The 14,398-nt window shown below is 39.9% G+C and overlaps 1 protein-coding gene across 6 annotated transcripts in view; it reads right to left on the reverse strand.

Moving 5' to 3' along the window:
• Positions 1-256: 256 nt before the first annotated feature.
• CDC42SE2 (CDC42 small effector 2) overlaps positions 257-14,398 on the reverse strand; it is a 190,927-nt gene continuing 176,785 nt past the window's right edge. For 5 of the 6 annotated variants that reach the window (XM_058717539.1, XM_058717449.1, XM_058717709.1 and 2 more), the window contains 3 exons: positions 7,108-7,209; positions 3,094-3,210; positions 257-2,659 (listed from right to left, as the gene is read on the reverse strand). In XM_058717539.1, coding sequence (XP_058573522.1) covers positions 3,112-3,210; positions 7,108-7,209 — 201 coding nt within the window. In that variant the 3' untranslated portion in view covers positions 257-2,659; positions 3,094-3,111. The remainder of the gene's footprint in view (positions 2,660-3,093; positions 3,211-7,107; positions 7,210-14,398) is intronic. The other variant, XM_058717798.1, reaches the window with a different exon arrangement.

A 14,398-nucleotide genomic window follows, 5' to 3' on the forward strand; every position in this document is an offset into this window, starting at 1 on the left:
GGATAGATGTTCGGTAGCGCCCCTCCCTGAAGATGTGACAATGTCTCCAGACACTGCCAAGTTTTTCCTGGGGAGCAAACTTGCTGTCATGTTGGAAATATTCCAGAACTGCTTAATATGGTAGCTCACCGCTTCCTTACTATGTGGCTACAAATTTAAATTCTCTTTTAAAAAGCGACGGGTTGACAGTAATCACAACTGAAAATACAAGAATGCTAAAAAGGGGCTCTAAGAGAAATGAAAAACCAAACCAGGATGGAAAGAAAACATTTATTGAATCAAAATCAATACTTTCTTTTTAATATCTACAAGCCAACACTGAATGAACACAATGTACAAAAAAAGTATGCTTATATTATAAAAATATGTCAATTTCATCTTCTGGGAGCTGAGCAGAAGTCATTTTAAACAAAATCAAGGCAAACTTGCTCTCTATAATGAAACTGCTATAATTTAATAACAAAAGTAAAAGCTAATATATACTCATAAAGTATCTCCAAAGGCCCACTTGAAAGGCGATAATGCTGCACTGGAAATGCCAAACCCCATCACCACAGTTAACGTTCCCGGTCTGTGCTTACTGGCACCACTTCATGCCTCCACCAGGGGAAAGCAGCTCTTATATAGAACGCAGATCACTCTTAGAATCCGTGGCATCAGTTAACCCTTGTTTCAGCAAACCACTAACAGTCAATCCTGTTTATTTAGACTCAATTTTAAAATGAGACATGTTGCCCAAAATTTATAATTCCACTTAGGATGTGGGGAAGCTGCACCTTTCACACTCTTATCTTTAACCCTCCCTAGAAAATCTGTGTCCAAGATTAGTATGTTAAAACTGTACTTGTCTCCTTGAATTTATTGGCACCTTCCTTGGCATATGTTCTTGCACACAGTGTGGCTACTGCAGGTCAGTTACACGCCGAGGAGCATAGTGATGCTCCTGGAGTATTTGGTCCACACAGAAGATGTTAATTAGAAAAAGAGTAACATCAAATCATGAATTCAGCAAAAAGGAGCATGGCTCCCTGTGCTGTGATCCCAGGAGTTATAAGACAAGTATAAAAGTTATACGAATTTTAAAAGTCAAAGTAGACTAAACAGCATCAGTACTGACAAGGCCAAGGTCAGCAAATTCCAGAATGCAGTATCCACAGAGTAAATTAAACTAACTGCCTATTTTTACTACTAAGCATAGATGTTTTTCTTCACAGATTCTCTCTCCGTGTGGGGTTGACACCTAAGAAGACTCAAAAGTGCAGAAACACAAGCACCGAGTTACCTAGCACCCCCACTGCACTGGGTAACTTAAATTCAAAAGCACTGGTGGAGAAATGCTTGCCTGTTTTGCCTATAAAAACCCATTATTTATCCAGTTACCTAATTTCTTGGCTGTCTACATTTTCAATTAACCCCACCTGCTGCATAAAATGCTAACCCTACAAAGTGTAGTCAGAACTGAATTAGACATTGGATTTAAACATTTTAATAAGACTACAAAACCACTAACTGTCTTAACACTACACCCTCATAGGGAAGGAAAAGTACTTACAGAATTATCTGAAATATACATAATTTGTGAAGAACAAACATTTTGGAGCCTGAGCAAAGGTTTCTCACCCATGTCCTAAAGAATCACCAGCCAGACTGTTTTCACGAGGAACGATTCAGTCAAGTCACTAAATAGCTCTTGGTAACTTCCACTACCCTGAAAGAAGTCTGAATATGGAAAGGCCAAGGACTCTAGAGTCTGAAGTTAGGAGTACCGGCCAGGACTTGAACAAACTGTTAGTGGAAACAACTGGATCCCATAAAACTAAAATAAAAACAAGTAAAAACAGAATGAGTACACAATGAGACTGGATGAGGGCATCACCCCAACACGCTGATACACAACCATACCTGTTTACAATCCCAGGTCCTTGCTCTCAAAATAAATATATTGAACATTTACAACCAAATGAACGCCTTATGAATGCCAGATTTTAACTTTAAAAGAAGCTACAGTTAGGCCTCTTTGTGTGAAACTGACGAGACTTGGTGCCACAGCTAACCTTTCTCTAATAGCAGCAGTTACCCTCAGCCCACAGCAGCAAAGAAATACTCCTTTCTGGCATCCCATGGGCTCCCATATGAAGCAACTTCATAAAGCATGCAGATATCTATTCTGCTCAAGTTTCAAATGAATAAAAATGATCATTGTGCTTGTGGATGTCATACCTTCCAAAATATACATAAATGGTGACAAATTAACAAATAATAGCAGGTCCTACCTTACCAACAAACTCATAAGGCAGAGGGTTGGAGATGGAAGAGAAATGTTTCAAATGGCAAAAAAAAAAAAAAAAAAAAAAAAAAAAAAAAAAAGCAAAACAGTGCTAGCATTCACAAAAAAGATCATGCTAAGATCAGATTCATATTGGTAAAAATTAAGCCACAATCCAAAGTCTGTGAGTCCAAAGGCATGCATGCCAGCTGAAGGAAATGCAGGGTTCATCTGACAACAGCTTCTTCAGAGCAGAACAAGAACATCTCACTGGAGAAATCACAACAGGGTGAACAAGATGCCATCACACTTCTTTTTGTATTTGAAAAGGAATCACAACAACAACAAAATTAAAGAAGAGTGAAAAGAGAAAACACAGAAATTCACAATGACCTATAAAACCAAAAGAAAAATCCAAATTATTTTTACACTTTAAGGATTCATCCTTTACAAATTAAACTAGACAACTCTTTCAAAGTTTATCATGAAAAATATATTAATAACGCTGTGTAAAATATAAAGGTACTTCATGATATACGGCATTCCCCACAGTATCAATACTCAAATCAGTAATTTCACTTTTGTTTAAGGGACACAATCTGTCAAAGCCTCCTTCCCAACTGGATGTCTTAAAGCATTTGAGAAGAGCAACCTAAAACTAATACTCAAAGTAAAGTGCCTACAACGATCACTAGAAACACTCAACGGAGTAATAGATGTTTGCCCTTTTTCAGTAATTCACAATTTCTAAAGAGAACAAAGTATGTATGTTTTAACTCCAAGCCCTCACAAGCTATGCTGTTGGCGTGTGGGAGCTGGGTACTCACTGGAGAAGGGACGCGGGGCTATCCAGCCTTCGTGTCCACAAGCTGCATCTGTGCACTGGCAGCCATGCCACCCCCATAGCCCCCCTTGGACTGCATCTGGTTCTGGATGGAGCTAACCTAGAACAAGACAGAAACAGAACCAAGTCAGCAACTAGGGACGATGCAGCAGATGCTGGTCTCAACATTCCAGCTGAGCAGTTGTGGAAAGCATACTTTTTATAGAAAAAAATTCCATTTTTATAGACTTAAATTTTTATTTTAATATTTTATTTTTGAGAGAGATCGTGAGCAGGGGAGGGACAGAGAGAGAGGAAGACACAGAATCTGAAGCAGGCTCCATGCTCTGAGCTGTCAGCACAGAGCCCAATGCTAGGCTTGAACTCACAACCAGTGAGATCATGACCTGAGTCAAAGTTGGACGCTCAACCAACTGAGCCACCCAGGCGCCCCTAGACTTAAATTTGTCTGATTGCCCTGAGGCAAGTTGAGGAGGCTAGAAAACCACTTGCTGGGCCACCTCTTTCTCTCCCCATTTACCAGTGACAAAATCCCTGTTCTGTAATTCACAATATACTTGGTAACACTTCAAAAACAGTCTAAAGTATACAGATCAACTCAAAGTATACAGACACCTCACGTATAGAACCACGTCCATTAGAGACAAAAATAATTATGAATGAAATTGGACCAAAGATCAATTTTTAAAGTTCCATGTGATAGGATTTATATACTTGATAGTGTTAAAGTTAGGCATCCAAAGACTTGGATGGTAGTCCAAATGTATTCATTAATATGGTTAACTCTGGGTGAAGTATTTATTCTCTCTAAAGGTAAGTCTTCCTATCGGTAAAAGAGTCAACATGACAATCTGTCCTAACCACCCAAAAGGGCTATTTTCTGATGTATGAGATACATAAATGGTGCGGTATTTTCTCTCTTACTGGGCTAAAACAAAGGTGCATAAACTTACTGGCAAGTTGTGAAGTACCCTAAGTGTATCATCCATCATTCCAATCTTACTTCATACCCCACTGGAAGCAGTGAATGAGAGAATCAGGCTAGAATGCTAGAAAAAGGAGAGGTAAGAAAGTGTCAGAGGTGTTGACCTAACTGTGAAGAGTCAGAGAGCCCTCGCAATCAGCTCAGCCAGCCAGTTGACACTTCCATGGTTCCCCAGGGAGGGGACACGACAGACAACATCCATTATTAATCTACTTATCAAATACTTAGTAAGCACTTAATAGAAAACATGACTTGTGTGGTGTTTTCACTGGTGATGCTGAGTCAGTAGGTTTAAAGAAAATAGTAAAGACTTGCCTATTTTCTGAGCAAGGCAGTTTTAAATATATTCTAACAGAAAAGCAAAAAATAAAATGCATAGCTTATTTAGAATCCAAAAGGATTTAAGTAAGAAAATGTAACTGGCTCTCAAATGGGTAATTTTTACCCATCTACTGAAAATTTTACTCACGTTGAACATCTTATTCTAGTGGTATCACATGTTTTATCTGTTTTCACATTATTTATAATGACTACTTTATTAAAAAAAAAAAAAAAAAAACCTGAAATCTATAGGCCAATTTATTTTCAATAAACATCCCCAGTCTGAGAAGGCCACAGTACAGTCCATATGCTACAGTTAAAATTCATGTTCTGCTCCTTTTTTGTGGTACAAAGTTGATTTTACCTACCAAATAATTTCCCACCTAACATGTTACTTTTTCTTAGATATTTTAGGGCCTATTTAAAAAAAAAAAAATACAATCTTTGTATTTTTACACAGTGGATTCATAATGTCATGCTAATTCTTACCAAGAAAAGAAACTGGTTTTCCTCCAAAACTCAATTGTTCAATTTCAAACCACAGGATTTAGGTTTTCTAATGTATTATTTTGACTGTGTCTGTATTTTAACACAGTAAGTCTACATTATTAAAACAGTCATGGAATCCTTTTCTAGCAAAAATTTAGTATAAAAGGTTATCTTGGGAAGAACAGTTTATTTAGGAGAAAACAAATTCCACGTCATCTGACCATTCAATAATCCCGTATTGCACAGCTGTTTCATGTGCATCAAGCCATGTACCTAACACATGCTGCTCAGTCTAGGACAAACTAACAAGGCAAACTATTTCTTTGGATAAACAACATTTATGCTTTTGTCTCACACTATTACTGCATGTAAGAGCAAAATTCTCTCACCATATCAGGCTCAGACGAGTTTTATCTATCAATGAGACTTTCAGGAAACTCAGCAATGGCATGATATTCAACCTGACAGAACTGACTAAAAAACCAAGCCCATGCCCAATAGGAGTCAGAAGCTGTTTGTCACTGTACAAACAAAAAACTAATGTCGGCAGTAAGTACAAAAAGCCTTTGGGAGACATATTTGGTTCTAATGAGCTATGACACTTTTTTTAAAATCCCATCCCTTAGCAGAGAAAGCTGCCTGGAGACAGCCAAGGGCCTGTCTTGATCCAGCTCCTTCAGATGAAGCAGAAGTAGACGCCCCTTCAAGAGTCCTTCCTGAAGTTCTACCTAAATCAACGGCAGCAATAGTCACCAACATCAATGACAGGCTCCTTGTAGAGACAAAATGATGAATAGGAATCTTAAAGGAAATTGTGAAATGTACATAAACAAGATTTAAAAAGTTAAATACCATGAACTAAAAATTTATTTTAAATTAAAATGAATTTTAAAAACCTGAACTGGGGAAGACATTTATTAAGAAATTAAAATTTGGGGCGCCTGGGTGGCTCAGTCAGTTAAGCATCTGCCTTCAGCGAGTCTGAGCCCGGCCATCAGGCTCTGTGCTGACCGTGCGGAGCCTGCATTGGATCCTCTGTTGCCCTCTCTCTCTGACTCTCCCCTGCTTGCATTGTGTCTCTAAAAAATAATAAACATTAAAAAAAAAAAAAATTCATCAAAATTTGAAGCCATTCATTCTATTTATATGTATTAAAATAACGCTCTAAAGAAAAATCCTAGGTTCCTATTTGGTTATTTCATGCTGATCCAGGAAACAAAGCTACTGAATTTGTATTTTGATTGCAACCTGACACCTCTTACAACTCCACAAAAGCAGTTGAGCAAAACAAAGTACTTTTCCTACAGATTTAAAACAAACAAGCTGTTTCCTTTCCAGGAAGCTACAAATGTTATTCCTTTGCTTACCTAGTAACTGATGTGACAAACTTGTTTGCTGTATCCAGGATAACCATCTACCTATTTTAAAAGTCTCTGCTCTCTTGTAAAGTCTTTTGTTAATTCTGCCAAGTAAGCAGACAACGGGCAATTCGCTATCTATAAAAGTCTTACTCATTTTCTGGTTCTAAACACTTCAGAGACCATTTAGGTATATTAGTTTACTTTAGATTTTGGGCAAAGAGGCTCCTGATACTTAGTGGCTTATTACTTCAGGGCAATAATGAGCCAGAGCCCTGACAAACCCTCATTTGGTGCTGCTTCTATTCTAGTGCACTGTTTTCCTCTTGGATGAAAATTAAAGAATATACAAGTTCAAGTGAATAAATCTAAAGTCTATTCTGAAATACACTGAAATCTCTATAAATAAGAGCAAATATGCACAAATTTTAATCATCTGCTTAGTATCTAAGTTATTTACATTTCAGTGATGAATAAATCACATTCTAGTATCAAGTAAAGGCTAATATTTTATAAGGTAAAAGTGATAAACAGGTCTGCAAAAGGCAATTAAGTAAATTTAAGAGAACAGAAAGATTAATGTTACTAAAAGGCTGGTGTTCAAGTCCTTTAAAGTATTTTTTCAGGAGAAAGGCAGAAATAAATGCATAGTTTAGCAAGTTAGAGAAGAGATTAAATTTTCACTGCTTATTTTCTTCTCTATATACTCAGGTTATGTATTTATATTCAGTGCCTACACATTCAATGAGCATTGTATCACCATTAAGAATGTATGTACCTGTCATACAGATGACACAGGTCTATGCCCCAAGACCCCATCTGTATCTTCCATCAAAACACTTACGGAATTCATTCCACTGAACAGGTCTCCTGATCCTACATGAGCTGTGTGCACAAAATTTGTTGGCTCTCCAATCATACTTCGGTCAATCCGCCGGCGCCTTTTCTACAATATAGGGAATAATGTGTTGAGAGATGGATTTTATTAGCAACAAACTTAGTCTGGTCGATTTATATACTACAGATGAATGATTTTAATAACATAATAAAATCTGCCCAAGACACCAGGATCCTGAAATCTTGGACTACCACAATTACCTCATATGATGAAATCCCAAGAGAGATACGTGTGCACACACACACATGACCCGTAAAGCAAAACAACATATTATTATTCAGAATTTAAAATAGATTTTTTTGGCATAGCTTTAGCCACTGGCTTGTTTGCATAATAACCATTTAGGTTTCATTGTTTAAAAAAAATAAGACAAATGTAAATTTATCATCAGTCGCCACTATTGTTAGCAAAGAATACAGTGTGATTTGAGTACAACACTCTGATTTTTAACATCACTTTCTAGCTTTCATGGTTAACTGACGTTATTTTGATGGTTATTATTACTTAGATTACACCCAAAAACTCTCCCACACTGAAATAAATCAGCTGCTCCGTCTGGAGGAGATTTGGTCCTAGCCTGTTCACTCTTTTCGGGTCTGCACTGACTGGGAATGAAAGCCTATCCAAACTCATACTAGGCTGGGCCTTAGTAAGTCCTAATTTCTGACAACCACCTCTGACAGGGTACAGAATCCTATTTCCCAGTAACTTGTGCTACCAGCTACAATCCTTCCCTCACCAATATGCCCATTCACCCATTGAGAGGTATTTCCAGGGTAACTGTTTTACTTATCGTGAGATCATGAGAATCATGAGATCCTTCCAGAGACCACGGTTATCTAATATATTCTAGAAATTGGAGTGTATCTACATCCACTGAAAGGTTGCTAGAATCCTGATAAATCCTAGAAACAAGACAGACTCAAGCAACAGCCCCTCATGATTAAAAATTTATTTTCTACAAAGCCACACAAATGGAGGGTTCATGCATTAATTTTAGGAGCCACCAAAGATTGTTTTTACTGTCCTCTAGTTTTTTAAATTTTTTTTTTTTTTAAACGTTTTTTATTTATTTTTGGGACAGAGAGAGACAGAGCATGAACGGGGGAGGGACAGAGAGAGAGGGAGACACAGAACCGGAAACAGGCTCCAGGCTCCGAGCCATCAGCCCAGAGCCTGACGCGGGGCTCGAACTCACGGACCGCGAGATCGTGACCTGGCTGAGGTCGGACGCTTAACCGACTGCGCCACCCAGGCGCCCCGACTGTCCTCTAGTTTTTACTGCTACTGTTTAGAATCCCAAAAGAAGCTTGAGCTTTTCCCTGGAAATACTTATGTTCATCCTCACAGTTCAACAGTGACACTGGACTACCTCCAAGTTCATTGGTTTTTTCCATCCAGGGTTCTATATGGCAGGTGGTGGTCCTTGTCTATCTGAACATAAGTTTTACTGTCTCTTGGGAAAGTTTTCTTCTATTATGTTTTTTAATAATGCACCTTGTGTTCCTTTTTGTAATTTCTGTAGTTCCTGTTATGTGCACAGTGGATTGTGTATATTTTCATCCATTATTTTTATTTCTCTTTATAGTTTTACTGTACTGGAAAGTAACTTTATTCGATTCTCTTTGGGAATCCACTAATTTTTTCCTATAGGCCAAGACAGTAAGTAAGCCATTCAGTCTGTCATAGCTTCAATTCCACTCTGGTCCTTTTGGCACAAAAGCAGCTACAGACATTGCATAAACATATTAAGTGGAGCTGTGTTCCAGTGAGCATTTATTTAAACAAACAAGTACCAGGCCCAATTTGGACCATAAGCAGTTATGGTCCAAACTGCTTTGGATGATGATCCAAAGTTGGATCATCCCAGTTCTAGACCATTTTTTTAGTAGATATGTATTATTTCTCATTTATGGTTATCTTTTCAGAAGCTTTGTTATGAGAGGACATCACTGCAATATTTTCTAATCTGAGAATTTGTATTATAGGTTTTCATTTTTCCCTCTCAAAATGCTTGACTGTATGGATTATAGTCTGTAAAATTCGGAGCAAAACATTCTCATTCGTGTACTTAAAGCCCCATTTAGTTACTTCAAGTCCCTTTTTGAAGGGTTCATAAATTCAATCATTCTTTTGGGGCCCTGCTTCCTAGGATTACAGAAAATTTTCATGTTATCAGAAAACCAAGGGAAGGTATCACATTCTTCAATTTTCTGTCAGCACAAAGGCACAGATTTCCTGCTTTTTATTATATGTTCCTACTTCAGGTGTCCTAAAGGAGCCTCAAACTGCCGACCCCTCCATCAGACTTGACACCCACAGCATCTTTTCATCAGGGAGCCCCATATCAGCAATGCACCATCCTTCCCACTCTGTTTTCCATCTTTTCCCCAGACTCCTAGTTTATCTATTTCTATCATCCCATTTAACGTACTTCCCTTCACACTATTCTCATCTGAGATAACATAGCATAAACGAGCCTTAAGAAGTAATGCTACCTTCTCTTTTCTAGGATTCATGTAGGGAAAGAAGAAGCTAATGATAGTCTTGCAGCTTTTTTCATCTTGGCTACCCTGTTACATTCCAGTGAATTTGTGTGTGAGAAAGTTGTTTGTCCAGGCACAACCAAATAATTTACATTTGCCAGCAGAAGACAAGAATTTTCTCAGTACCCAGGCAAGACAAATTGTTGGGGCTTCTTCCCCAGTAAACGCCTTGACTGATAGAAAAGACTTCTAGCTTCCTGGCACCCTCCACAAAGCAGGAAAGGGTGGATGGCTCCAGGTGAAGAAAAAGATAGCAGTTAAGTTCCATGGGATAATGGCATTTGCAGACCTACAGACTTTTCCTCCTAAGGGCTTGTGCAACCAGCTTGCAGGTGCAACAGCTCATGACAGCAGAGGGTGCCACTCAGCTCAGCCAGAGGGCCCTCTTAGGCAGACAAGTGACAGGCATATTTCAGAAAGAAAGATGTACTTCAGGCCACTGGCAGTCTTGACCATCCCTTGCCCTGTGAACACACAGGAGCAACTTCTCAAGCTGGATCTTCATCATTGCCCCTGTAAGGTATGTTTGTCTTAGCAGAAGGCTACACTTGGCCCACAGCTTCACATGAAGTGATTCATTCTAACAAATGGATTACTGCAGGAAGATGTTGGGAGAAGAGTCAGCACTCAGGCCATCACCCAACCCTTTCCAGAAAGGTCTCCTGAAAGGAATTAACAAATGGATCAGCTTGTGAATCAAATTCTAAGACTAAAACATTCTGAATTTTGAGGGAGGATGTTCAACAGAGACTATTCTCTTAATGAAAAGCAAAGAACAAATAACTAATTTGTAAATCTGAGAACAGTGAGTACTGAGTTCAGAGTCTGGATTTCCCTTACATACTGGAATGTTTCTTCATGCCGTGTAATCCGATACTGATTTAAGGTACAGACGTTGAAGCTTTCAGTCCTTCCTTCCCTGATAACATGACAAGCTGGTTTTAAAAGCCACTTTGTGATATCTGCAGCTGGCAGGGAGGCTGGAGGGGCCAAAGGAGAAGTTATTGCAGTAATGTTGGTGGAAAGAGAGGACTTGGATTTAGCTGACAGCAGGTGAAAGGGAAAGAAATGGGTGGATTTAAAAGGTATTTAGGGGGCAAGATCAACAGCATTTGGTTACTGACTGGATTTGAGAAGGGAGAGCCAGAAGTTAAGAATATCTGAGAACAATGTGCACAATTCACAGGGTCAGAGAATACTGGAAGAGGGCCAGACTTTAGGAAGAACATGAAAGAGTTTAACACACACCGAATTTGAGTTATCTGTGAGACATGCAAGTGAAGTTACCAAGAGGGCAAGCTGGATACACGGATATAGGATTCTGAAAGAGGCTAAACTAGAGATAAGAAATTAAGTCTCACCACTCAGCACAGTAAATTTTTTTAATGTTTACTTTTGAGACAGAGAGCCATCAGGGAAGGAGCAGACAGAGAGGGAGACACAGAATCCGAAGGAGGCTCCAGGCTCTGGGCTGTCAGCACAGAGCCCGACATGGGGCTCGAACCCACAAACCATGAGATCATGACCTAAGCCAAAGTTGGACGCTTACCTGACTGAGCCACCGAGGCACCCCTCACCAGCACATAAAGGTGTACAAGTTAAGGGGACTTCTGAGGGAGACAAGTGTACAGAGGAATCCTAAAGTTGGACAGAGAAAAAAAATCCCTCAAAGGACACGACAAAGAAAATGCCTGAAAAGGAGGAGGAAAATCAGGTGCGTCCTCTTCTAGGTGTCATGGAGTGATGAGGCAAACAGTGGAAAGCTGGGGAGAGGTCAGGTCAAGGCTGGAATATGTCTGCATATTCAGATTCAGCAACATGCAGTGAGCACCTTCGTGAGGGCTAAGAGTGGAAGACCACTGAGGGGGCAGACAAGTGTGTAGGAGTCAGGAAACAGAGCGGTCAGACACAAACAACTGGACACGCCTAGGACAGGGACAAGAGGGCAGGCTGCAGCTGAAGGAAAAAAGCCGTTTTTCCATTTAAGATGAGAAAGACTGGATTTATGCTTAATTTCTGATAAGATGCAGTGAAAGAGACTCAAAGTAGAGAAAAATAATGATCAAGGTGGTAGGTTCCAGAGAAGGAAGGAAGGATAGATGCACACACAGACTGCAATGTTCTTTGGATCTGTGTTCTAACATTATCAATAAATCGAAAACCTAGATTCCAAATATAATTTATTTCAAAATACAAAAATGTATTTTTTTTAGTCACTGTGGACATTTAAGGAGTAGGACACCTCTGTGGTAAGACAGAGACAAGATTTAAACTCATGGGTAAACAAGGGGAACTCCACAGTTGGGCCTCTGCAAAGAAAAACAGGAAATGGTGCACTCACTCTGATACGTATTAACTGCTGTCAGTAGCAGAGTCATCGCTTTTCCTGGAAACGTACTCTATTCTTTATAGGGAACTCTATTAAGAGTGTCAACCTTTTGAATAATTGTTGCTATCCTTGAAATACTGTTAATCTGCATAAGGTCGAGGAAGGAGACAAGGAAAAATGTCTCTTCACATTTACTGAATGTTACTGATGCCTCCTTAAAGCAGTTTAATCTTAGACACACATACTGAAATTTTTTTTTTGAAGATTTTTAACCTCTACACCCAATGTGGGGCTCAATCTCAATGACCTGGGAATCAAGAGTCACGTGCTCTACTGACAGAGACAGCCAGGTGCCACATACTGAAATAGTGTGGGATGAACTTGCTTTAAGTTTTCCAGCTGAGGCGAGAGGGTCACAGGTGACACAGGATGGGGCCCCCATCCACAGCTAGTGAAGCTGGGTGCTACATACCTGGGAGAGGCAGTTCTCTTCCCTGTTTCTGTGTACATGTGGTAATTTTCCTCATCAGTTTTTTTAAAGTAAGTTTTTAAAGATTTGTTATTTTAGTGAATTTTCTCCTACCTTTACAACTTAACACAAAAACCTAAGTCTTGTTTACTAGTAAAAACTATGTGACACGAGAATGAATAATAAACAATTCCTTTTCTGATTTCCACCAGAACTTTTGTCCTCCTGATACTTTACTTTTTTTTTTTAAGTTTATTATTTTTGAGAGAGAGAGCGCACGCATGAGTGGGGGAGGGGCAGAGAGAGGGAGACACAGAATCTGAAGCAGGCTCCAGGCTCGGAGCTGTCAGCCCAGAACCTGACTCATAACTTGAACCCATGAACCGCGAGATCATGACTTGAGCCGAGGTTAGACGTTCAACGGACTGAGCCACCCAGGCGCCCCATGCTACTTTACAATTCTAAAATCATACTCTACCTACTTCCTGCCTTCCTCCCCAAAACTACTGGCAGAGATTTTAGGTCCTTGAAAACTACACTGCAGAGCTCCCATGTGACACTGGAGCTGGCTACATCGTCACCTGAGGGTGTGTGTGCTATTCGCATCCATCACTCATGCACTCCCATCACATGTTCCTTCTCTCAAAATAAAATTATAGCTGAAAACTAAAAATGGCTTACACAGTAAGGCCCAGGGGCAAGGTGTTCAGTGTACCCAGGGCTTCCACAAAATTTCTCTACACTTTTCTCAGCTGTGCCCTCCTGTCAGCTTCATTGTCAGGCTGGTAGCCAACAAAGCTGCAGCAAGTCTAAGGCCTTCTGTCCATGTTTACTGACATACAGAAGAATAGCGCTTTATTAAAAACAAGACAAATTCCCCCCTGAGGTTTCCACAAAACTTCCTCTGGCATCTGAATTCTCTGCCCTGTCCTGAACCAACCCCTCTCATCCACAGAATGCCTTCCTTGAGCCAAACTCAAACCCAATCGCTGCAAAGGGACAGCAGTTCCCTATGAGCAGCACAGACCTAATCAGGAATCACCAGGAGCAGGGGGGTCTGCCACTCAAACGATGGCTCCTATACGACAGACGAGGGGGAGAATGGATGCTGTGGTTGTAACAATAATATCCCGCTAGGCAACCATTAGTGAAATTACTAGTCAGATATTTATTTCAAAAACCTAGAATGTACAAAGTAGAGAAAGGATTACTCTGAGATTCTTCTTGCAACAGATCCCTCTTCTCTGGTTCCTCACTCATCCACTACCTTACATCTCTGTGCTTTTTTTGATCTTGTGTAAGCTGGCACCCTTGGTGTCTTTTCTTCCCTCTTGCACATCTTTACCTTATCAAGTCTATGCCGATAACTAGTGAGTCTATTTTCTACTTTCTGGGCTTGAGACTATACATTCAACTGCTTACTGATGAGGCCAGAGGACACTCAAGCTTCTGCACTTAACGCACAACTTTCTTTGCATAGCCCATTCCTCCTCTTCAGTCCATGTTTGGTCAACCACATTTCTGCCAGTATTTCCAGCCAGGTTTGAGGGCTGTCCCTCACCACTCCTTCTCCCTCATATGATCACATCCAATTAGCAAACTATCCTGGGGAGTCTGCCGCTTTCCTCCCTCCATCCCCACATAACTGCCACTACCTTATTTCGGGCCCTTGAGCCTCTCACCTACGTCAATGCAGGAGCCAGGAGTCCCTCACTTATCTGGTTCCAGTTTTACAGTGTTCTTTCCCCTTCCAATATGCCTCACCCTGAATCTAGATGTACCTTTCCAAAGTACAAAACTGATCGTGTTACTCATTTCAAATCCCTCAAAGGCTTCCCAAATTTTCAGGATAAATAAAAAACTCCACAGGCTATGGAAATCCTATTTCTCTCT

Source organism: Neofelis nebulosa, chromosome 1 (genome assembly GCF_028018385.1).
Source record: "Neofelis nebulosa isolate mNeoNeb1 chromosome 1, mNeoNeb1.pri, whole genome shotgun sequence".
In the NCBI taxonomy this organism is placed as follows: domain Eukaryota; kingdom Metazoa; phylum Chordata; class Mammalia; order Carnivora; family Felidae; genus Neofelis; species Neofelis nebulosa.